The sequence below is a fragment of the Gavialis gangeticus genome, unplaced genomic scaffold (genome assembly GCF_001723915.1).
Source record: "Gavialis gangeticus isolate Ggan-Ray unplaced genomic scaffold, GavGan_comp1, whole genome shotgun sequence".
In the NCBI taxonomy this organism is placed as follows: Eukaryota; Metazoa; Chordata; order Crocodylia; family Gavialidae; genus Gavialis; species Gavialis gangeticus.
Genome location: NW_017728998.1, coordinates 48,492,213 through 48,517,999, shown reverse-complemented (window position 1 = coordinate 48,517,999; position 25,787 = coordinate 48,492,213). Strand labels below are relative to the sequence as shown.

The 25,787-nt window shown below is 46.0% G+C and overlaps 1 protein-coding gene across 1 annotated transcript in view; it reads left to right on the top strand.

Moving 5' to 3' along the window:
* NLRC5 (NLR family CARD domain containing 5) overlaps nucleotides 1-25,787 on the top strand; it is a 127,859-nt gene that overhangs the window by 9,278 nt on the left and 92,794 nt on the right. The window contains exons 2-7 of the mRNA XM_019505888.1: nucleotides 2,970-3,020; nucleotides 10,879-10,947; nucleotides 16,117-17,872; nucleotides 18,470-18,553; nucleotides 24,121-24,204; nucleotides 24,297-24,380. Of these exons, the coding sequence (XP_019361433.1) occupies nucleotides 2,970-3,020; nucleotides 10,879-10,947; nucleotides 16,117-17,872; nucleotides 18,470-18,553; nucleotides 24,121-24,204; nucleotides 24,297-24,380 (2,128 nt within the window). The remainder of the gene's footprint in view (nucleotides 1-2,969; nucleotides 3,021-10,878; nucleotides 10,948-16,116; nucleotides 17,873-18,469; nucleotides 18,554-24,120; nucleotides 24,205-24,296; nucleotides 24,381-25,787) is intronic.

Here is a 25,787-nt window from a genome sequence, read left to right as displayed (position 1 = left end):
CCTTGGATGAGCCTCTGTCCCACTCTCCAGCCAGGTCCTCCAGCTTCACATTCTAGCCCCAGGCCCCAAACTTCATGCATTGCCCCAGCTGGGCAGCCCTGCCCAACTCCCTCCCTCACTTTGGGGGTCTCAATTCATCCCTCCACCACACTTACTTGAAGGGAGCTGTGGGAACAGCTTTTCAGGCTGCCTGGTGGCCATGTACATGTGCGCACATGCACATGGCACCCCCTGCCTGCCTGCTCTCTTCCCAAACCCCCCAGTCTCATGCAGGCTGGAACTCTGGCATCCTGCAAGGGGAAACCTGCTGTTTCCTGTGTTTTTCTCTATTAAAGAAGAAAATCTGGGTTTATTGTCCTTAAAATGAGAAAATCTGGGTTTTACTGTGTTTTTCTGTGGCGAATGGAAAACCTGGATACCTGGTGACAAGTAACACCTAAGCCCCAGAGCTGGTTAGGAGCTTTTTGGGTTGCTATTTATTCATCTGACAGGTCACGTCTACATGTGCACTTTAATACACAGTAGCCTTTTCTACTGTGCATTAAAGTGTGACATCAAAAACAGTGCTAATATGCTAATGCTCAGTAGAAATAGGCTATTGTATATTAAGTGTCACCTAAAAGGCATGCACTTTTGCTGTGCATCAGGGCAGCTTATGGTGCATTTATGTAGTACCTCATATTAGAGGTACTAAACTTAATGTGCAGTAGCAAAAGTACATTGATGCATATGTAGACATGCCCAGAATGTATAATCATCAAAAATGAAACTCTGTGGGAAAGAGTTGTTTTTTGAGCTATTTCTGATTTGAGAAAAAAAAAAGAACAATTCATAGTTGCTGAAATATCTTTTCAACATTTTTAAATAAAGTGATTTCATTGGTTTTTCGAAATTTAAGATGAAAAATGTAAATAACTGGAAATCAACTTAAATATTTTGATCTATATAGTCCAAGCACCCTTCTTGCTCCCTTCCTCACCCCCTCTGATTTTGGCTTTTTAAGATTTTGCACAGTTAACTTTTTTATTCATGATTGAAAAACATTCTGAATCTCAAAAATGATTCTAGGTAGCTTTAGAAAGTGACTTTTGATTCACATACACCAGGGATGCTCAGCCCCTGGCCCATGGGCCAGATCCATCCCTTAAAGCCATGTTATCCAGCCCATGGATACTGCTGCATTGGGGCTCCCCAGGGGTCTGGAAATTTGGCACTGGTGGTGTGGCTGCAATCTTAATTGCTACTCCACTGCTGCCAAATTTCTGGAGCCATGGGGAGCCCTATGGGTCAGATAGCATGGCCTTTCAGACCAGATTACACCAGATGGCCAGAGTGGGATGGTGTGGGTCTGGTGGGAGGCCAGACTGGGGTGGGGGACAGCACACAACAGGATCTGGCAGGTGATCAATGCGCTGCTAGTAGGTGTGTGATGCACAGCCAGATTGGGACAGCAGGCAGTGTGGGGCTGGATTGGGATGGCATGGGACTGGATCCATGTGTCAACTCTCCAAACCCAAACCACTCATCCACCCTTCAGAGCCAGAAAGTTGGAGGCTGCTGACATACATTGTTGTTGGTATTATTGAATTTCCCTGTGTGTTGTGTATATATAAAACATTTATTTAACACTTCCTGATGCCCAGGGCAACATCCCAACATTTCCTTTTCACAATGGATATCTCTGGCAAAATTCCTGCTGACTTCACTGAAGCCAGGATTTCATTATTTTGTAGCTGGTTTTCTTCAGCCTTGTACATGGCTGTAGCAGGAAGTCATACAAGTAACAGACATTTTTTTTCTTACCAGAGAGTTTGTGAAAGTTATCTTGTTGCAACCATATTACTCATAAAGAGGCAGCCAAATACATCAGCAGCAACTGTAGCAGAAAGTGGGAGAAAGACTGTATCTAGGAATAGGTTAGAAACAATAATTGACTTGTACTTTTCTCCAGAGCTTTGGCTGAGAAAGTTTTATCCATACAGTTCAGTGACTTCTTAAAAAATGTTAGTGCTGTGGTTCCTAGGTATTTATTTTACAGCAGTTAGTTGAAGGGAGCCTCTACAAAATCAGTATTTATTCATGTGTACCTTTAATGTATGTATTAATGTATTATTATTAATTTGGACATTGTTCTTGGTTTGGACACAATGCCAGAGACACACTACCTGCCTCTCTGCTTCCTGCTGACACCTGGGATTTGTAGTAGCAATGTTGAAAAAAAGGCACTGAGATCACTGTACTGCCAGCTCAGTCTGAAATAAGAAAGGCTGTGAGAATAATGAGCTGTCCTATTTATTTCCATGAAGCATTAAGTCTGAAATCTAACAAAGAGGATATTGGTAACTTGGTGACTGAGCAATATCATCCAGCTACACTGCTTATTCTTCCACAATAAAAACTATGTATTCCTGGGCATAAGAAAAAATACTCAGCTGCTGAAACCTCTGTCTTTTACCTGACAACCACGAGGAACTAATACATTATTGATACAGAAACATTATTGATGAAGCACATTGAAAATTTCATAGATTTTATAGACATTAGGGGCTGGTGTCAAAAACATTTCTGAATGGTTGTGGCCTTTCTGAATTCTTTGCACCAGAATTGCTCTATTATTTTCCATAGTGGAAAAAATGAGTGAAAGCTAAGTGCTGGCATTTACTGAGGAGTGCCTTGAGGCTAAAAAGTTTGAGAACCACTGGTATAAAGGTTGAGATTCACTTCTCCATGATAAGAACAGGTTAACTGTGTGTTAGAGCAAATGGAAAGCTCTAGGGTAACTAGTGTCTTGAGCATGTCAGACAATGATTGGGTATTCTGCTGGGGCTTCCTTTCTGTGCACTTTCTGTGCCTGGATGCTGCCTTTCTTTGGTTCTGGCTGACAAATGATGCTGCAAAGGGGTTTGTGTAGACCATTTTTGCCTTGTTACTGGTGATAATTTTATTTTATTTTCAATTAATTATTGTAGGAAATTTAAACCAGCAACAAGAAACTCAGTCTCCATCTTCTCAGTTTGCAGGTAAGACTTCTCTGTGCAATTAAACATTCTTTGAGCTCCTCTGCTCTCCTTACATGCAAGACAGCTGTCTGCACCACACTGCACTGTACCCCTGTATAACAGAAGCCAATAAAGCATAAAAGAAAAGTAGTAAGCTTTGTGTAGGAGTAACAGGCTGCAGGAAACTGCACACATACTGTTCTCTCCTATCAGTGTTTCAGGCAGTCTTAATCTCGCAAATTTTAATTTCTCTTATCTTTATGTTTTAGAAAGACTAATAGGTAGGGACCTACCCAAATTGTGATTGTGCAGATTTTGTGGAAATCACAAAATCAGATGATCTCTATGAAATCCACAGGAAAAAATAACATACTAAAAATAAAATACTGGCTCCCCAGTGGAAGCCAGCAGTCCTCCTGGCCACATAGTCCACCTGGGGGAAAGGGAGGAAAGAGGGCTGCTGGCACAAAGGTGAGTAGGCAAGATGCCTGTTACCCCTGCCCTTCACTGCTGATTGGTTGAAAAGGCTGCCTGCCCTTCTCCACCAATCAGTGGTGAAGGGGTGGGGCTGCATGACAGACAGTGTTCTAAGCCAGTCAGTGGGAACATACAATGGATAGCCTTCTCCATTAATCAGTAGTGGAGGAGGATGGGGCATAAGGTCCCCTCAGCCAATCAGAGGTGTCGGGGGAGGCCCCAGCCATGATAATACCTTGAAAATGGTGGTCAGCCCCATGATCTATCTGTGAAATTGGCCAGCCACCTCCTTGAGTTGAGTAGACCCCTACTAATAGGCCCTGAATTTGCTGATGGTTTCTGCAGTTCTTCCTCCTTTCCAAGCCCAGATCATTGCAACATACCTCCTTTCTTGATAATTTATTGCATTTAATGACTTGGATCATTAAAATAGGAATAAGAGTCAGTGTGGAGAAACTATTTGACTATATAATAAATTGATAGTTTAATGCTTCACTTCCAACAACATTGTTGATTAAGATCAGTGGCTCAAAAGTCCAAAGTCTTCAATCTAATATTTCAAGAGAGGTTTATACCCCTTAAGATACTCATTATCATCACATATGGACATACAGTTCAGTTCATGGGAGTCACCTAATGGCCATCAGTGCGACAAGCCATACATATGAGTGAATAATTTCCTTCCTTTTATTTGCCTCTCTCTGCTCAGCAGCAATGATGGAGATGATTAAAGTTATTTGATTTCCCATTTTCCAACTGTTCTACCATGACTCCTTGGCTTGTATCAACAGTACTTAGATTTCCGGTGTGCTCTCCCACGCAAGTATTAGCCAGGCCCAAGACTGCTTAGCTTCTGTGGCCAGATAAGATCATTAATGTAGCTGCACACTATTCAATAACAATGTGCTGCTGAAGAAACTCAGCATCTACTTCTGATTCAGCTGCCTGCTTTTCAAAGCCAAACCACTAACCAAATCTCCCATCCACATGAAGAGTCTAGTGACAGATAGAGACTGAAAGAAGGGGGGAACTTGTTGCAACATTATCACTTCCTGAGTAGATAAGCAGGTGAACTGTAGCAGTAAATGAAATCTGCTCCAATGTAGCTTACTTTTTACAGATAGAGTTCTCCCTCAATGTTTATATTTCCCCAAAGACATAGGCAAGTAAAACTGCATGCAGAAAGATGATCCTTTATATTCTGTGGACTGCAAAATGGATAAATCTGTATGCAGAGCTCATAAGATTAAATGGGTGTATCTACATGTGCTATTAATGTGCTTTGAGCTTGCTGAGCAGTAAAATACTGTGCTATCTATACATAGTGCTGTTGTTACTGTGCCATCATTTAGTACTTCCAAAACTACCTTTTGGAAGTACTACATGACAGCACAGTAACAGCCCATACTGCACTGTGCCAGTGGTGCATGGTTTCGTAGTTTCTAGGGTCAGAAGGGACCTGAGCAGATCATCGAGTCCGACCCCCTGCCATGGCAGGAAAGAGTATTGGGGTCAAACGACCCCAGCAAGGTGTTCATCTAACCTCCTCTTAAAGACCCCCAGGGTAGGAGCCAGCACCACTTCTCTTGGAAGTTGGTTCCAGATCCTAGCCGCCCTGACAATGAAGTAGCGCCTCCTGATATCTAGCCTAAATCTACCCTCTGCCAGCTTGTGACCATTATTCCTGGTCACTCCTGGTAGTGCTCGGGGGAACAGGGACTTCCCCAGTGCCTGCTGGTCCCCTCTGACTAGTTTGTAACAGGCCACTAGATCCCCACTCAGCCTTCTCTTGTGGAGGCTGAACAGGTTCAGGTCCCATAGCCTCTCCTCGTAGGGTCTGCCTTGCTGCCCCCTGATCATGTGAGTGGCCCTCCTCTGGACCCTCTCCATGTTGTCCACATCCCTCTTGAAGTGTGGCACCCAGAACTGGATGCAGTTCCTCTTTTCCATGCTGCCTGAGCTGACTGGAGCAATTTGCTCCCAGTCAGCTGTCTATACATGCAGTACTGTGCAGTAGCTAATGCACAGTTAATCTACTGCCTGTAAAACTGTGCATTAGCCCAGTTTACTGCACAGTAGCTGCTGCACATGGTTACATGGTGATGCCATAGTTCACAGTAGATTAATCTACTGCTCAGTAAAGTGTCTCATCTAGATGCATCCACTGGGCGCATCTACATGTTCATTAATGTGCCTTAGATACTGCATATTTAGTTTAGTACTTCCTTAATAAAGTACTAATTAAGCACACAGTACCTAGAGTTACTGCGCAGTAGTATCAGCACATGGTTATTTAGTGATGCTTACTGTGCATTAGCTTAATAACACAGTAGGCTATTAGCATGGTTTTTGCCATGACACACTACTGCACGCTGCTATTAGCCTAATGTGCTGTAAGTGTCTTGTGTAGTTGTGCCCACTGAGTGTTAAGGAGTTGATCAAAAAAGTGCAAGCAGATCATTGTTCCAGGCTGGATGCTTGCAGAGGGACCACCATTCTAAATGTCAGTGTTTCAGTGTGATTTTCATGAATAATTTGGCATCATTTAGAAATAACTGAGGTGAAGTGTGTTGCTCTCTCCACTTTTCTGGGAAAATTACCACCACCAGTCTATGAATTTAGAGAGTGGCTAAGATTCATATTCACAGGAATTTGCAACTCCTGTTAGGTACAAAGGCAAATGTGGCTCTTAGCTTTTATTGCAGGGGCTCTGATATTTTGTGGATGTGTAAAATGTGTGCCCTCTTTTTGCACTCAAGGATCTTTATGTACACATCTAGAGAGCCACCTTGTTTAGCTCTGTAATACTTGTATCCTCAGAGCTGTGTGCAGACACACAGCAAATGCTCATGAGTTCCTCATGCAAATGTACCTCTTTGTTAGAATCATAGAAGCATAGAAAATTAGGATTGGAAGGGACCTAAGGAGGTCACCTAGTCCAACCCCCTGTTCAAAGCAGGACCGTCACCAACCATATCATTCCAGCCAGGGCTTCATTGACACAGGCCTTAAAAACCTCCAAGGATGGAGATTCTATCACTTCTCTCAGTAACTTGTTCCAGTGCTTCACCACCCTCCTATTGAGAGTGTTTTTTCAAATATCCAATCTAAACCTCCCTTACTGCAACTTGAGAATGTTGCTTCTTGTTCTGTCATCTGTCACCACTGAGGACAGTCTAGCTCAGAGGTGGGCAAAATATGGTCCTCAGGCTGGATCCGGCCTGCAAGGCCATTCTATCCGGCCCTCAGGGCCCCTAAAAAGATTAGAAAATTAATATTTCTCTGCCCTTGGTTCCTGTCAAAAATGACAGGAACCAAGGGCAGTAGGACCCATGGGAAGCCTGGTGGGCTCCCACAACAGCAGGGCCCACCCAGCCCTGCCCGCCCCCCAGCCAGAAGCCCCAGCGGGGGCTTCTGGCCTGGGACCACATGGCTGTCCTGCACTGGAACCATAGGTAAGGGGGATGGGGGGGAAGGGCAGGGGAGGACCCCAGGCAGGGAAGGAGCCCAGGGAAAAGCTGAGCATGGGGTAGGGAAAGCAGCTCCTCGCTTGCCCTGTGGCTGGTGTCCTGTGCTGCAGCCACTTGCAGCCCACCTGGGGCTGCCTGCATCTGCTCCAGACAGCCCCATGCTGGCTGCAAGTGGCTGCAGCAGAGAGCGCCAGCCACGGGGCGGAGGAGAAGTCGCTTCCCCCGCCCCGACCCCATGCTCAGCTTTTCCCCAGGCTCCTTCTCGGCGCAGAGGAAAGCAGCCCTTCCCTGCCCCATGGCTGTCACTCCCTGCTGCAGCCACTTGTAGCCCTCGCGTGGCTGTCTGGAGCAGGCACAGGCAGTTCTGCATGGGCTGCAAGCAGCTGCAGTGTGGGGCGCTGCCCACGGGATGGGCAAGGGGCCGCTTTACCCATCCCATGCTCAGCACCGCTTTGTAACTTGGCCCTGCTGCCAGCCTGGGCCCTGTGCTGGCTCTGGGCTCACTCATCGGGGCTGCACATGGCTACAGCAGCTGCAGCACCCCTGCCCCGCTTGCTGCGCCGGGCACTGTTTGTCACCACTGCCTCTGTGCTGCCCAGTGCATGAGCAAGCTCCGGGCAGGCAGCAGCAGCTAACATTGCCCGGGGTGGCAAGCATTGGGCCCGTCACATGCCCTGTGCCCAATGCTACAGCTGCTTTCAGCCCACGTGGTGCTGCCTGTGCCTGCTCCAGACAGCCCCGTGTGAGCTGCAAGCGGTTGCAGCAGGGAGCTTCAGCCATGGGGCGGGCAAGGGTCTGCTTTTCCCTGTGCTCAGCACCAGCGTCTTCCCTGCCGGTGAGCATGGGGTCAGGGCTGTGCACTGCCCCCTGCCTGTACCACAAGGCTGGGGCCACTGGGAGTGAGTGGGCGGGGAGCCAGTGGGAGCACGGGGCCCACACCGGTGTGCTGGGGCCAGTGCTGGCAGGCCCAGAGCAGGGCAGCAGGAGTACAGGGGTCCCGGCCAGCAGGGGCTCTATGGAGCCAGGCCAGCTCCCCCCTCTCTCTGGTGGTGCAGCCTAGCCTGGCTCCACAGACCCCTACCAGCCTGTGCCCTGCTTTGGGCCCACCGGTGCTGACCCTGGAACATTGGTCCCAAGATGGTGACCAGGGGGTGGGGCACCTGTCAAGGGGTGGGGCTACCCATATGGCCCTCAACAGGCTGCCAAAACTAGGTAAGTGGCCCTCTGCACAAAATAATTGCCCGCTCCTGGTCTAGTTCCATTATCTGTGGAACACCTCTTCAGATAGTTAAAGGCTGCTATAAAATTCCCCCTCAGTCTTCTCTTCTGCAGACTAAGACTTGGTGCTGCTACATGTATTTAAGTGTCTGGTTTCAAGATAACTATGCTTCTATCCTTTACCATTAACATATAAATGTATCCCCCTTTGATCTCCATTCTAAGGTGATGTCCTAGTCTTTCTGAAGTAACCTAATCCTAATCTGTAGGTCACCTGGATTCCTCAGCATTTGAGAAGATCAACAGTCTCACAGTCCCTTTCAAACAATTTAGAGCCCTGTCAGCAAAAAGCCAAGGGTCTTCACAGCTAGCAGGTTAATGGGTGATTGGTCCTTCATTGGTAGAAATCTGTAGGCTTTATTGAAAGGACAATGAGTATTGGAATCAGTATGTAATTTATCAGTATGCTTGGTTTCTACAAGGTTTTTGCTCTTCAGGGCACCATTGTCTCCCCTGAAGCCCAGACATATCAAATAACAATGTACAAGCCCTCACCCTCATTCTCCTCTGTTCTATATTCCCCTTAACTACAGTGGAATCTCAGTCTAAACCTAGAAGCAAATACTGTCAAATCCTATAGGTAGTGTAGGCTTTTGAGATGAGAATCTTCTAGTTCTTCCTGTAGTTCTACTTGCACTGCACTGGACCAAGCATAACCTAATGGAAGACTTCCTGAGCACTAACCTGTATCTGAAGGAGGATGAGGGATATAACCCTCAGAGCAGACTAACTCCAATCTTAAAATCCTTTCCCCAGTCCTCTGTGCTGCTTGGCTCAGCTCTCAGAGAGTAACCAGGTGTGCCCTGCCAGGTGGCTCACCTACAATTAAAATTTTCTTGTTAGCTTCAGAAATAGCTTCTGAGCACATATGTTGAGTGCCATATGCTAACACAGATGTTCCCACATTCTTTTAACTGAGTTGGCCAAATAAGGGCAGGATTGTGGAAAATGTGATGAAATTGTGGTTGATGGTACAATGTGCAGCTGTGATCCATGGCACAGCTTTTGACTAGATCCCTGTCTCACATCTGCAAAAAATGTTTTATTCCACATGTTCAAAACCACATCCTATGCAGCTGCTTTCTCTTTACATATGTCACTGCTTTGCCAAATTTTTTACCACCCCCCGTCATCCTTATATCTTTGCATCTGCTTATTTTTCTGCGCTGTAAGAAAGACCAGAAGGGACTTATAAGATCATCAAGTCCAGTCCCCTGCCATGGGCAGGAGGTAATTGGGCTCAAATGAGCTCAACGAGGTACTTCCAGACTCCTCTTAAAGATCACCAGAGATGGTGACTGCATGACCTCTGTTGGAAGCATGTTCCAGATTCTAGTTACCTGTCCAGAAAATAAGTTTTTCCTTGTGTCCAGCCAAAACTTTTCCTCAACTAGCTTGTGTCCATTGGTCCGCATCTTCCCGGGTAGAGAGTGGGGGGAGCTTTTCTGAAAAGTTGTTCACCTAGGTCCTGGCGTTCTCCCTTGACATATGTGTAGGCAGCTATCAAGTTGCCTTTCAGCCTTCTTTTACTCAGGCTTAACAGTCCCAGACCCTGAAGTCTCTCCGCATAGGGCCTGTCCACTAGGCCCTTGATCATGCAGGTGGCCCTTCTTTGCACCCTCTCGAGCTTGTCCACATCCTTCTTGAAGTGCAGTGCCCAGAACTGGACGCAGTACTCCAGGTTTGGCCTCACCAATGCCAAATGGGGGGGAGGAGCACCTTTCTGGATCTATTGGTGACACATCTGCTTATTACTTAAATGTAAATTAATTAATTGAAAGCACCTGGCAATTCTTTCCTAATATTAAAATGTCTTTTATACAGAGCCCCTTTAATTTGAATGTTACAGATGAAGACACTCAAAGCCAAACTTTCACAAATAGCCTCTAACATTGAACCAACATTGTTATGCCTGCAGTCAGTTGTTTGCACAACTGATAAGATTCACACCTTTTACTTGCCTTTTGAAGCACAAATGAGTGTCACACACAAATCAGGTCAATGTTGGGGTTCAACCAGTCATTCCCGCGGCTGATCATGCCCATATTTTTTCCCTGGCAGTTGCAAAAATGTGGATGAACGAGTAGAGGCTGATATTTGAAAATATCTCAGTGCTTTGATTAGCTGTTATTGATTTATGTTATCTAAAGCTGCATAAATGCTGTTCTTGGTTCAGCAGCTGAATCCAAAAAAAAATGGAGGGGTGGAATTTGTTAACTCAAAACTAAAAACTTTTGCCTTTCTTATGTATACAAACTCCTCCAAAAATCATCTTAATTTAAGCTCACAACATTCTATTTAGTTGAAGGGATAGGGTTTTTTGTTGTTTTTGTTTTTACCCTTTGAAAATTGTTTTAATTCAGTTTAGCTAAATCTGGCCTTGAAACTTTTTTTACAAAACAAAAAAAATAGAAACAGTACATTTTGAAAATGGAAAAAGAAAACATTTTCCACTTCCAGTATATATTTTTGGCTCAAACTATTCACTGAATTCAATCCAGCATTGCAAATGGTTTTACTCTGTCACCTTCCATTCCCTCACCTCTGCCCCTCCCCTATCCATCCCCCCGAACTGCATTTTTTGTCAAATTAACTGTTAATCTGACCTCAGGTCCACCATGCCAGTTTAACATGTCTTGTCTTTCAATTTTCAGGACCTGGACGAAGGCGTCCGGGAGGCAATTCTGCTGCCATTGATAAAGAATCTAAACAGCAGCGGTTGGGTATGTGGATATCTTAAATTATATATTGGGGAAATTACATGTTTTGTCTCTGTCTGGGTTGTATATAGCACAGTAAAGTATGTTCATAAAGAGCCAGGAATACCATAAACTCATCCTTCCTTCTTATGGGTAGCTGGGATGCCTGTGTTGAGAGGCTGCAGAATCTCATATTCAACAGTGGTTTTCAAGACCATACTGTTTATTTTTTAGTTCCAATCCCCTATGGAGTTGAAAAAACTAGTTTAAAGATTCAACAAAAACTAAACTGGGGAAAAAGGGATTGTAGTAATCTATCATCATAACCCCTTTGAAGTGTAATTTACAAAGAAGGCATTTCACAGTTTACCATTCTGAGAACTTGTTTGGTTGTCAAATCAGCAAACACTCTGGCATTTTTAATATGAAACCCAGTCAGCCTCCAAAGCTCTTTAGCACATTTTAAAAAGGCATGAGCATAACTTCAAAACCCTCAGAAACTGAGGAATGTTATAGGTGCTTTGAGAAATTACTTGTAAGACAGGTTGTCACTAGCAAAACCCAGCAGGTCTGAGCCATTACCCACAAATCAGAAAAACCAAATTATAGCTCTTTTGCATGTCTGCACAAGAGGGTAAAGGGATTAAGTAAAACAGAGGGAACTGAAAGCAGCAGGGCCAAGCGGAGCCAGGAAGCATTTTTGTAGCACAGGTGTTTCTGGAATGAGTGTGTCTAAACAGGTCAAGCATAGGATTTTGTTCCACTCTGCCTTCATAGGAAGGAGAAAATCATGGAGTCTACTTGGAAAGAGGGATGCATCTAAAGTGAAATTCATAATGATGAGAATTTTGAGCAAAGGGGTAAGGAGCAGGGTCCTAGCCTGGGTGTGGACCCAAATTCAAAGTTGAGTTAGAACTGCAAATGAGTAAAGGTTGCATAGGCAAGCCTAATTATTAGGGTGGTGTGAAATTTCACTGAGTGTTTTGTTTCAAAGCTGTTTCGACGTGTTTCAAGCTTGAAACAGTGAAATCAAAACAAAACAAAAAGCTTCTAAACAGCTTTGAAACAAAATGAGGGCACAGATCTTGAGCAGAGCCCTGGCTCTTCCCACCTCCCACCGCCAGGCTGAGCTCTGTGGGGCTGGTGGAGCTGGTCAGAGTGCAGCCCTGGCTCTCCCTTGCCTCCCGCCACTGAGACACGCTCCGAGCAGCTCTTCCAGCCCCATGGAACTCAGCCCAGCGGTGGGAGGCAGAATGCAGCCCTGGCTCTCCCCTGCCTCCCACCACTGGGCTGCACTCTGAGTAGTTCCACCAGCCCCACGGAGCTGAGCCTGGTTGTGGGATGCAGGAGAGAGCCACTGGCCAGGGCTGCACTCTGAGCAGCTCCACCACTGGATCTCCCACTGCTTTCTGCCACTGGGCTGATCTTCATGGGGCTGGCAGAGCCACTCAGAGCACAGCCCAGTGGCAGTAGGTGGGGCTGCACTCTGACCGGCTCCACCAGCCCCATGGAGCTCAGCCCAGCGGCGGGAAGCAGGGGAGAGCCAGGGCTGCGCTCCACTTCTTGCGGCCAGGCTGAGCTCTGTGAGGCTGATGGAGTCAGTTGGAGTGCAGCCTGGCAGTGGGCAGGTCCCTCAGATCTGTGTGCCAGATGACAGGAGGCTGCGGCTGCTGCCTGGGGCCAGCAGCAGCAGCAATCTTCCCAGTGCTGAGTGTGGGCTGTGCCCAGCACCGGTCCCAGGCAAGTGGCAGCTTCCTGTGATCCATCGTGCAGATCCAGGGGCCCGCACCCCTGGGAGGAGTCTGGCATAGCCCCATAGCCCTCCCAGGGGTGCGGGCCCCCAGATCTGTGCATCAGATGACAGGAGGCTGTCACTGCTGCCTGGGGCCAGTAGCAGCAGCAATCTTCCTGGTGCTGGGTGTGGGCTGTGCCCAGCACTGGTCCCAGGCAGCCTCTTCTCATCTGGTGTGCAGATTCAGGAGCCTGTACCCCCGGGTGGAGTCTGGCACAGCCCTGCAGCCATCTCAGGGGTGCTGCCCTTGGATCTGTGCACCAGACCACAGGAGGCTGCCGCTACCAGCAAGTGTCACAAGTTTTTCCTTTGAACACTCTGAGATGCATTTTTCCCAGAAACCTCTGCATCTATCTTCTTGAAACTTGGCAGGCTTCATGCCCTTAAAGGGGACTACCATCCCTGCAGTTTATATCCAAATCAGGCAAGAAATTACTAAGTTTTAGGTATTTTCATGATTCCCCATTATAGCCTATAGGTGAAACATTGAAATGTGTCAAAACGGCGAAACAGTTTCAACAAGGCGAAACGGAACAGTGCTTCAGATTTAAACAAAATGATTAAACAAACCAGTCTCTTTGAAATGGCAAAATGGACACGGAAACGAAATGGTGCTGTTTCACCCAGCCCTACTAATTATGACATTTCCTAATTGGTGAAGGCTTGACTCCAGCTTTCGCTCAGGTTTCTTTCTTTCTTTCTTTCTTTCTTTCTTTCTTTCTTTCTTTCTTTCTTTCTTTCTTTGAGACACACTGGGCCCTTGAGGGAGTGCTGTGCCATGTGGAGGACGGCCGTCTCAAATATGCACTCTGATGTCATGACCGGTCTGGGTGACTGGGCTGGCTCGGTGTCGAACTACGACTTCCAGCTCGTGCCGCGTCCTGGGACCTCACCAGGCTGCTGCTTTGCTTTCTTTTTGTGTGGCAAGTTGAAGGTTTTGTTACGTGTTTGATGGGATGGAGCAGGGTATGAATTGTTTATCTATATAGTTATGACCGTGTGGCTGGCACTCCGACCACATAACTAGTATGTAAGACACGATGTGAAATGCAGCAAAGGTGTCTGTCACGGTGTGATGTGTTGGATGCAACGATATGGTATTCTTGGTTTGGTTTGGTTAATTTGTTTGTGTTTTTGCTTTGCAAGCGGCCACCCTTTTTGTATCCCTGAACCCCTGAATAAAGTACTTAAAAGTCTTTCTTTCTGTTTCTCCCAACGTAATTTCTCAGGCACTTCCTAAAAGTTAGATATTGGGTGAGGGGAAAATGGGATCCATTCATTTGAAACCACACTGACCCTTCCATGGTTCATTAGAATGATTGGGATCCTTAGGTTCCCAGACAAGGAAGACCTTTACTCCTGGAACTTCTGGAAGCAGTAGAAAGCTGTTATCTTCTATACAGACATGACACTAGTGAATGATGGATACATACAGTTTACTGCTGGTTTCCCAGCCATTCGCTAGATGGCAAAGTACTGCTGAAAGTCAGGCATAAGGGGATCCATTCTAGGATTTGGAGGCAAGTGTGCTCCCACTATGTTCTCTTCTGACTTTCCCCTTCCCTTTTGCTCCCTGCTTCTACTTGTCACATTCTGCTCCTAGTCCATGCCCCTGCACCCCAGTTTTGTCCCTATATTTTCTTATGCTGCCCACCCATCCCTGCCTGACTCTTGCTTGTCCTTGGATTCTCTGTGTATTCTCCCTGTGCCTGTTTCTACTCTACTCCTGCATCTTCTGTCCCATTCTTCTCTTGCCCCTTTCCCCATCTCACCTGTCCTGTGCTTTTGGCTTCTTTCCAACACCCCTATCCTTCCTCTCTCACTATTCTTCAGCTCTGTATGCAAGTCAGGTTGCTGCTTCCTCCTCTGAGCTGCCTGGGCATTGACAAGGGGAACAGTGAGAACAACAAAGACAGTACCTCCCTTCTTGCACTTCCAGTGCCTGACATGATAGCGGCTGCTGGGAGGGGCAGTAGCAGGGAATGTTTTGCTCTACTCAGGTAGCCCCAGGATGGGAGCGTACTCTGGCTTTGTTGGGTGTGCACCTGCACAGCCAAATCACACACAGGGGAGTACCCTTTCCAGTGCAAACAGTTTTCAAAAAATGTAGCTGCCAAATCCTGAGCAGTCTCTACTGAACATGGGCAAACATGTAGAAGTTAACCACTTGTTCAGATCTGCTGCAAGGCACACCCTTGACACAAAGGCTAACCACAGCAAATTTCTAGTCCCTGTTCCAAAGCAGGGAGGTGCAGAGTGTCTTGATGAAAAGGATGTAGGGACTCTTTGTAACATGTCAAAATACTGTATTTTCCTCAGTGTCCTCCTCAGAAATACGTGATCATTTTTAACTGAAACTTTGAAATAAAAAATCATCATAAGGCAGACACCCAGAAATGGAAATTGGGGTGTGATGATGAAAATAGCAGAGTAATGTTAACTATGAGGGTTGCCCATCTGCATACGCACCCTGGTAACATCAGTACCAGACTTCGCCTTTCTGAGAAGGGGAATGTGACCTTTAGCTCTTGTACTCGCACTATATTTGCCCCTGTGAGTTGGCTGCATTTGTGGCATCCAGTCTGGCAACACACCAAACAATCCCCATTCTTTGGGAGGGGCCATACTGGCAGGGAATATCTTTCCTTAAAGTTATTTGGCATGTAACTAGACCAACGTCTTTACTGGGAATGGGCGAGACTGCAGGGATAGGCTGTGTATTTTATAGCACTGCAGGGATAGGCTGTGTGTTTTTGAATAAGCAGGTGGGCTTGATAGAAACACCCTCATCTCTTCCTTACTAATGTCATAGATCTATAGATTTCAAGGCCAGAAGGGGCCATTGTGATCTCCTAGTCTGATCTTCTATGTAACACAGGCCAGAAACCCTCACCCAGTCGTGTCTATATCACATGCATCAAGTCCAGAACTTCAGACTAAGCTATATGTTTCTGCCTTATTACCTATGTTGCGTGAGGTAGAAACCATGTCAGTGGGGCAGGAGATGGAAAGATGCTACATTGATAAACAACGATACATAACTGTGCATGAAAGTGCTTTGGTTTTGTAGGGTTGTCTGAGAATGCATATGGGGTGTGCGAATAGCACTGCTTTATTTTGAAATGGATGTTGAAGCATGAATTTAAAAATACAGAGATAGAGGTGCATGGAATAGGCAAATAGGTGGGAAAATAAGTACCTTGGGGCATGAGCCTCCCAGTACAGCCAGTATCTATTTGAATGTTCAAGCAATGGGTCAGAGCCTGTACAAGTTGGCATAGTTCTTTCCAGCAGCCTGAGGAAAGGCCCAGTATATTCATCATGGTGTATATCAGTTTACAAGACCAAACATGGAGCAATCTAGTTGTTTAAAATTAATCCAAGTTCTCTGTGTCTCTCAGATTCAGCTGAACGGTACCGGCACCTCCTCATCAGTTCAATGCATCAAAGATATAGGAGTCAGAGAGCACCAGGAGCAGCGGTGCTGGGGCAAGTGCAACCTCCTGCTTTCCACCAACTCTTTGTCAACCTAGTGATCAGGCAGAGTAAAGCTTCCCGGCTAAAGGAGAGACTGGACAAATCCAAGGAGGACCTGGCAGGCTCACAGGAAGCAGAAGAGGTTGCAGATACAGCAGTGAAAGTATCTGACCTGTTTGACACCATCATTAGCTCGGGTACCACCAAAGTGATCCTTCTGTTTGGCAAGCCAGGGACTGGCAAGACTATGCTGATGCACAGGATTTGCCAGAAGTGGGCAGAAGGGTCTTTTCATCAATTTCTGCTGACTTTTCTTTTTGAGTTTAGGCAACTGAATCTAATAAGCCAAAAGCTGACTCTGAAGGAGCTTTTGTTTGACTTTTCCCTTCAGCCAGAAGACTGCCCCGATACAGTGTTTCAGCACCTCCTGGAAAATGCCAAGCAAATGTTGATCATCTTTGATGGGCTGGATGAGTTTGTGGGTAACACTGGTGTTTCATCTTCTCCAGATATGCACCCTGCCTTCCCCAGGCCTATGTCAATATCTGAGCTCTTCGCTGATCTCTGTGATGGAAAACTTCTGCCTGGGTGCACAGTATTAGTCACCAGCCGCCCTAAGAAATGTCCTGACTTCCTGTTAAACACAGTTGACCTGCTGGCAGAAATTTGGGGCTTTGACCATGAGAAGGTTGAGGAATATGTTAACCGCTACTTTCGTGAGCATACGTTCAAAGAACAAGCCATTGCTCAGCTGAAAAACAATAGCAAGCTCCTCAGCATGTGTTTTATCCCTGCCCTGTGCTACATTGTCTGCATCTGTTTGGAATATTTGCTGATTAAACAGCTGTTGAGTGTGGAGCTTCCTCAAACCATGACCCAGTTTTATATTCAAATGCTCCTCATTTTTATCAGCAAACAGCAAAAAGAGTGCAGTCAGAGGGAGGAAGTTCAGCTGAATCACTACAGGGTGGCTATTTTGGGCCTGTGTGACCTTGCGCTGAAGGGCCTGGAAGAGAAGAAATTAGTGTTTTATGTTGATGATATCCCAGAGCACGTGAAAGACTTTGCTTCCCTGCATGGGTTGTTGACAGTTTTTGAGGTGAAGAGGAGTGACCACCTCCCAGAGGCTGGCTATGCCTTTGTGCATTTAAGTTTGCAGGAATTTTTTGCTGCTCTGTGTGTGATGATAAGTAAGAGAGCAGACAGAAACTACCTAAGGAAAAAGTTCTCTCTGAAGTCAAAGTGGACTTTAAAGAATGAAGCAAGGACTGAATTCATGGAGAGTTTTCACATCTTTCTCTCTGGCCTCTCGTCAAAAGAGTGCAGGAAGTTCCTCGCACAGTTATCTGAACAAAATGAGGCTTGGGTGCAAGCCAAGCAAGCTGTCATCTTGCAGTCTCTCAAAAAGCTGGCAGCTACTAACCTCACAGGGCCCAAGATAATTGAGCTGTGCCACTGCACTTACGAAACTCAAGACCTTGAGGTAGCTCAGCATGTTGGAAGCCAGCTGAACTTCAAGTATGAATTCAAAAACTTTAGGTTGACACCGCTTGACATTTCAGCTTTGGTGTTTGTCATTAATTGTGGCCAAGAGTTGACACACTTGGATTTTGCAGGATGTCCCATGGAACTCGATTGTTTGGAGGTTCTAGCCAGCTGTACAAATATTGAGTGCCTAAGGTAAGAAAAGCAATAAGGGATACATGTGCTTGGATTGAGATTTTGAAAGCTGCTTCACAGTTTTGAAGGGCAATACCATGCTTATCTTTGAAAAGGGAATAAAGAAAGACCTGGAAAATTAGGCAGTCATCTTAAAACCAGTATCTTGAAAGATACTGGGACGGATTACTGGCTAATCATTTTAAGCACCCAATAACAGTGATATAAAAAACAACAACATGGATTTGTCAAGACTAAGCCATACAGGAGCCATTAGGCTTTCCTAATAGCATGAGTCAAATTTACTGTCATATAAGTGTGAGCAAAATTTAGCCTTATACAATGAATTCTTCTGAATCCTAGGTCTAGCATTGTGTGCAGTCAGATTCTCTCTCTTGTTTGCAAGAAGTATTGCATGTTTTGTCTTAATAGCAAAACAGAAATTTCCCTCCCTTTGCATAATTGACTAGGTGCACTAGGTTGAAATGTTTTTTGAAAAACGCATATCTTGGTAAAAAATAATGCAAAAAGCAGGATGATACAATAGGTAATGTTGTGGGGAAATCAACAGGTCTTTTTTGCTACATTTTTAAACTTACTTTCTTTTGCTTCTTTCAGCTTTAGGAGTAGGAAATGCGGTGATGAATTTGCAGCTGTTCTTTCCAGAACCTTACCAAAGATCAGGAGTCTGAAAAAATTAGAGTAAGCATTTGCTTTTAAGTTCAAAACATCTCATTTTTCTTCATGGGAAGAAAAGGGCTGCCTTTTTTGCATTTTGTAATCCACTGTCTTACTTCTGTTTTTCTTTAAATATTTCACTCTGTGGGACGTTTGTGTACCTAACAGGAACCACAGACTATGATATTTCCACAGAAATATAAGAGAAATATCATAGTCAGTTCCTGTTTGGCACTGTAATCAAATACCAAGAAAAAAGTTGCCTGCCTAATGCTGCAGTGTCTGATGACCTACTGTGAAGATTTAAATGTGTAAATAAAATGCTAAACAAATAGCTCTCTTCCAGGAGAGGAAGTGATGTGAAGGAATACATAGATGGTGCATGTGAGCCCTATTAGGACAGGGACTACTTTTTAATTATATATTTTTACAGTGCTTAGCATAATATGACTTTGAGCTGTGTGAGGCTTCAAGGCCCCACCACAACATAAATCTTGTTACGCAGGAGTTGCCAGATGCTGGTGCTACACATCTTTTTTCAAATTCTTTTCCTTAGGCTGTAAACAGGTATTTCATCTTGGGAGTGATGTTAGTTTTTAGTTTTTGAAGGTAGTTAGAGAGTTGTGTGAGTGGCAATATAGTTTGCTTTCTATCTTGGCTGCTGATTGAAGTCCATTGTTGAGGCTGGATTGCTACCTTGGATTTAAGCACTGGAGTTGGGTTGAAATTTCTGGAAGAAGGAATTGCTCCATTGTGTTTGACCTTCTATTTTTCAAGACAGGTATATATGTGGAATTGAAAAAACTTGCAGTAAGAGTATATCCAAATTCTAAATCCCTGATTACCACTCAACTGGATAGTCAACATGTAAAGTGTTTTGGTAAGGCCCATGTTGGAAGAGGACAGTAGTTAGAAGATGGGGAACATTATTTCTAGAGATGAGAACCTTCTGTGCATGAAATGCAACATGGTTAAAGTCCTAGTGATAGAAACAGAAAAGGAAATGAACAAGTCAGTGATAGAGGTCAAAGAGACAAGGACCATGATGTAGGTAAGAAGGGCTTTGAAACATGGATGAACTTTATGTGGACTTGAGAGGAATGAGAGGGTGGGATGACACAGTCAGGTTAAGATACAGGTAATCACAAGTTGAATCAGAAGAAATACACACCAAAGGTACAGAAGTATGAACAATATACCATGTGGTAAAAGTGGGCAGCGGTTCCATAGTACCTGGAAGAAGTTACCCAAAGAGGTTGTAGAATCTCTTTATCTTTGGAGGTTTTTAAGACCTGGCTAGACAAAGCCTTGGCTGGGATCATATAGTTTGGGATGGTCCTTGTGATGGCTGTAAATGTTGTAGGGCTTGCTGCCACTGCCCTGAACTAGTTTTCCTACAGGTGGTGACAGGGTGGACCTCGGCCTCGGGTCATGTGGTCTGCCAGGAAGCTGGTCTTATGTTTTTCACCTGCCATGACTTTGATGATATTATATTGCTAGGAGGCAATGCCCAAGGTGATCCTACCAGGTCTCAAGCCCTGTTTTCTTCTGTGGGGCTCCAAACCTCCCCTTTACCCCACCCTAGCTTCTCCAGATGGCACTCGTAATTCTTTGCAGCCAGATCTTAATGCTGCCTGTTGGTCTACTGTTCTGCCCTCAGCCACCAGGGTGACCATTGGCATTGGTTAGTAGGCACACAGCCTTCCAGGGGCTGGCCTTGGCCTGCACTCAAATATCCAAAAAAAAAAAGAAAGCAAACCCCAACTGCTCTCACTCTCTTTGTCAGACTCAGTCCATGTCCCCTTCACCTAGGGTCAGCCACTCATGTCCAAATCACAACCAAAAAAATCAGTTAATCCAGTCATTCTATCCAGCCCACGAAGTCCCTAAAAAATATAGAAAATTAATAGTTTTCTGCCCCTGGCTGCCTGTCATGCGGCCCTTGATGGCTTGCCAAAACTCAGTAAGTGGCCCTCCGCCTGAAATAATTGCCCATCCCTGCTCTAACCTGAAAACAGCAATTCTTCTGGCCTCTGCCCCGGATCCTCAGCTGTCACTCCACTCTAGGGATTATCAGAAGCCTTGTGTGGGCAGACCTCCACCTGCCTCCTTCTCTGGGTCACACCCGCAGTGTTTCTCTGGCAGAGTTCGCAACGCTTGCCTGCTGGGATGCTCAGCCGCTCCTCTCTCTGCGGTTCACAGGGAATCGACCCCACTGTGCCCCTCTCCGGGACCAGAAATACCTTTGAACAGCGTCCCTCCTTCAATCCGGTGTGAGATGCTTCTCTAGAAGTGTGGTGATTGTTTCTCTTCCCTTCTGGTCTCCAGCTGCAGCCCTGCTGGCCCTGCATGCTGCAAGTGTTGCGTGCTTTCACTTTCGCCATCTGTTGCTGCTGGCTGCTTTTCTTCTCCTGACCTCCCCTACCCCACATGTAAGGCACCTCAGGGCTTTTGTTTACTCTCTCACTCCTGCACATACTCCCCCCCACTTAAGACGCTGTCAGGAGCTCTTCTTTGTTCATAAGGGGGACTTTCTACCTGGACTGTCACCTGCTCTCCTGGCATTCTCTGTATTTCACGTGACTCCCTCAAGTGGCAACAAGAGAGAAAATCAACCACCACATTATCTTTACCTGGTCGATATTCAACTGTAAACTGAAATAGTTGCAAAGCCAAGGCCCACATTGTTATATGGGCGTTGGCTAAAATCCACCAAGACAGACATTTCAATGGTGCGTGATCTGTTATAACTATGAATTCCTGCCCCAAAAGGTAATACCAAAAATACTCTGCACCCCACTTCACCACTAAACACTCCCTTTCTACAATGGCATACCTTCCACGGTTGTTTAATCTCCTTATGGTGTAGGCTATCAGTCTTCCTTCTCCCTCAATCCTTTGGGAAAGCACGGCCCCTAATGCCTGTCCTGATGCATCTACCTGAAGAATGAAGGGCAGCGTAAAATTTGGTGTGTGTAGTATAACATCTTTACATAAGGCCTTCTCAACTGCCGCGAAGGCTTGTTGGTTATCTTTGTCCAATGTATATGGTCATTCTTCATACCCTTGAATCAAGGCCCCTGGCCCCCAGCCTCCAGCTCCTGGCTCCCAGCTCCAGCCCCTGGCCCCCGGCCCCAGCCACCAGTCCCCAGCCCCAGTCTGTTGCTGCTGGCTGCTTTTCTTCTCCTGACCTCTGCCCCCACACATGTAAGGCACCTGGAGCCTTTTGTTTATTCTCTCTCTCACTCCTTCACAGTCCTGCTTTGAGCAGGGGGTTGGACTAGATAATCTCCTGAGGTCCCTTACAACCCTGATTTTTTTTATGATTCTAACTGCCTGTGGGCACACTTTTACAGGATAAGTGGCAAGTAAACCCTAGTAGCTTAGCTCACATGCACTGCTTCCTGAAGCAGTCAACACATGCTAATTAACACAGTCAGAGCAGACTCAATTAATCAAGTCTGGTGGAAGTCTGCTCAAGCATGCTAATTAACATACTCTGACAGCCTCTGTAGCACGTGCATTCAGCATCCCTGCATTTCAAAATGGCAGTGGAGGTGTTTTAGCTAAAGCTCATAGAATTAAAGCGCCACGCCCCCTTCATACCAGAGCACGTGTATGTGCCCCACGGTGCCACCATGCCCTGCCTTCTACCTGACTTCAGATTAACATGGCTATATACCTTTCTCAGCAGAAATGCAGTTTATTTGGTATAACTATAGTTTCTCAACACAGTGGCTTTTGCCAAATACCTTTTTGCTCCACTGTATATTTCACAGAAATGCACCATAGTGTAGCATGACTCCAGGCATAAAACTAGCTGCATTAGGGGTGCTGTTGATGGCAAAATTCTACAGTGTAATAATGAGTCATTCTGCTGATTGGCTTTAAGCAACAGGTGTTCTATTTCTTGCTTCTTCAGCATGGCCATAGCAAATCTCATCACAGATCATGAGCCAGGTCAGTCTCTCATGCTCTGTCCACACTAGGAATCTTGATTAGCAAACCTGTGCCACATTCCTTCAAGCAGTAAAGAATAATCAAGTACAGGTTTCCCTTGATTTATGTGGGTTCAATTTATGCAATTTATTCTTATGCAATGACCCTTTTGTACCCGAAATTCGTTATATGCGAGGTAAATTTGCATATATGTGATCGGCATAGGCTGATCTTATGCGATCGGCATAGGTGCACTCTGCCCTTCCCCAAGCAGGTAAGTCTGAGTTTGTGAGCAGAGTGGAGGGGAAAAGGCTACAGGGCCAAGCCCTACTCACCTGCCCCTGAAGAGCCAGGTGCTGCTGCCGGCCCAAGTCTGCAGCAGCCGCCGGCCCCAGCCTGCTCTCATCCAGCTGCAGGGGGCTGCCTGCCCCTGCTGCAGCTGCTCTGGGAGCGGCCAATGTAAGCGCCTTGCAGCCACTGGGCTGCGCCGTGTGCCCCAAACCCTCCAGGACTCTACTTCCCCTGAGGCACCATGCCCCTAGCCCCCCGGCACGGTGCAGCCCAATAGCTGCAAGCTAAACACCGCTACCAGGGCTGCAGCAGAGGCAGGCAGCTGCATGCAGCCGGACAAGAGCAGGCTGGGGTCAGCGGTGTCACCATGCCCTTCCTGACATTTGGGGTGGGCTATGGTGATGGGAGGGGGGCTGCTGCCACCCCAAAATTCACCATAGCCCCGTGCAACCTGCCCTCCAAGTGCCACTGCTGAGCTCCAGGAAGAGCCTGATGCTGTTGCTGGCCCAAGCTTGCAGCATTGGCTGGCCCCAGCGTGCTCTCATCTGGCTGCCGGCAGCTGCCCACCCCTGCTGCAGCCCTGGGAGTGGCAGATGCTGCTTGCTTGCAGTCTCTGGGCTGTGCCGTACCCCAGACCCCTCAGGGCTTCACTTCCCCTGGGGCACTGTGCCCCAGGGGAAGCGAAACTCCAGGGAGTTTGGGGCACGGTGCAGCCCAGCAGCTGCAAGCCGCTTGCATCGGCCACTCCCAGAGCAGCTGCAGCAGGGGCAGGCAGCCACCTGCAGCCAGTCGAGAGCAGGCTGGGGTGGGCAGCTGCTGCAGACTTGGGCTGGTGGTGACACCAAGCTCTTCAGGGGTGGGTGAGTGGGGCCTGGCCCTGAAGTGGGGTGAGTGAGGTTGCCGCCTACCCCGGGTGCCACAACGTGCCTGGTGCTGCCCCTGCTACAGCCCCAGGAATGGGAGAAGATGCCTCCTGCTTGCAGCCACTAGGCTGCACTGCACCTAGCCCTTCCCCACCCCTTCCCTAGCCCCAGCCCCACTCCCTCCCTTCCCCACTGCCCTGGGAACGCATCCCTATCTGTTTCATTGTAAACTGGGTTTGCTTTATGCAAATTTGATCGATGTGCTGTTCCCTGGGAACATATCTGCTGCATAAATTGAGGGAAACCTGTCCAGCAAAATGCGGCTTCTGGGGTTCAGTTCTGCCCTGCAGCAATATATATGTAACTTGTATTGCCCAGGTTCGGAATGGAGTCACAAGTCCCTGCATTTTCAATTTGTCCCTTAAACGGTTCCTGGAATATGTCTGAGGAAAATATTTTTCTTGCTCGCATCTTTTTGATCTGTATTATGTTTTTCAGGTTAACTGGTGGCAATATCACTGCCCTGGGGCTAGCTAACCTAGAACAAGCTTTTCCACACTGCACTCAACTTGAAGAAATAAAGTAAGTGAGCTGTATTAATGGGATGAATGACACCTTTTTCAAATTGGTTGAGTATTTTGGGGGCAGGATTAACCACACAAATTGATTTGCAGTTTGCAGGGCAATCGAATGAGGGACCAAGATATGACAAAGGCGCTTGAAGTATTTTCCAGAATGGAAAAATTGAAGAAGATAGAGTAAGTAGAAGTTTGACTTGCTTATGCATATTTAAAATGGCAGCTATTAAGAAGGAAGGTCAGAGTCGAGATGTTTCAGATCAACATAATGGCCCCTGACTTGATGATGAGACAAGGAACCCATGGGGAGTACCCAATTGGGACTCTCTTGGAAATCATTGGTTGCCTGTGGGGTGCATGGAGGGGTACAACTTTTTACCGGTGAGGGTGCTTAACTAGAACAAGCCACCAAGAGGATTGGTGGATTCTCCAGCCTTGAAATCTTCAAATCCAAACTGGAAATATTTTTTGTAAGATACTTGAGTACTTATCTCCTTTAAGAATTAATAGGAGATGGGCACTTCACTGATATTAGAAATTTGTTCCCAGTTGCTTTTCTGGTACCTGTGTGTTGCTGCAAACACAAACAAAAGGACTCCAGACAAGAATGCCTCAATGATGTTTTATGGCGTATAATTATAGAGGGGGTCTGATTTGATAATCAGTGATCATGTGGCTCCTCCTGGCTTTAGAGTGTAAGCACAATTAGATTGCATTTAAAATCTAAACCGGGTTCACAAAATCTGAATAGAAATATTTTCCTGCATATGTAAATATAAAATGGAGGAAACCTCACCATGCCAGCATCATGTTAGCACAAAAGAAACTGTTGTAATCTGACAAAAGAAAAGTGACATTTACCAAAAAAGGTGTTCTAGTTTTGAGCTCCAGTCTTTCAAATGCTTATGGATGTACATGGTTTTGCTCTCCTGAGCAACTATGTTGAAGTCAGTGGGAGGAAAGGTATGAACATTTTAAAGGTTTTTGCAGGATCCGAGTCTCATATTCCAAGTTGAATGTGGTTCAAAAAGTAAACCAACAGCTTAAATAGGTTAATTTTAAAACATTTTGGTGAGTTGTTAATGCTGGCAGTAAGAATTTTTTTTGGCATAAGATTCATATCTTGATTTTCCCCAAATGACAGCACTTAAATCAGTTGATGTGCTTTGGCATCATTGCAACTCTAGATTGCCATTGTATCCCCTTCCTCTTAATGAGTCCTTTTTTTGGCCAAAAAAAGATCAGTACCCATTTTACTACCTTGAAGTTCTGTCAAGTGTGTCTGATTTTTAAAACTCATGCCAAATGATGGCTTTTGTAAAAGCTCATAAAATGGAAATGAATCAGTAACAAGATATAATGTAGCATGAGCTGGATAATACAGATCAGAGATAATCCTGCCCTGGACTGACATAACTTTGAGCCGCATAATGAGTGCTTAAAACCAGTTTGAGGTTTTAATGTCGGGATAATTCAGAGGTTAAGATCTCCAGAAGCTGCCCAAAATCACCGTGTAACAAGGCCCAAAATTTATGTTCATTGAGTGTTGGCAATAAATTCTTAAATTGCTAATAGAACCCTGGTGTG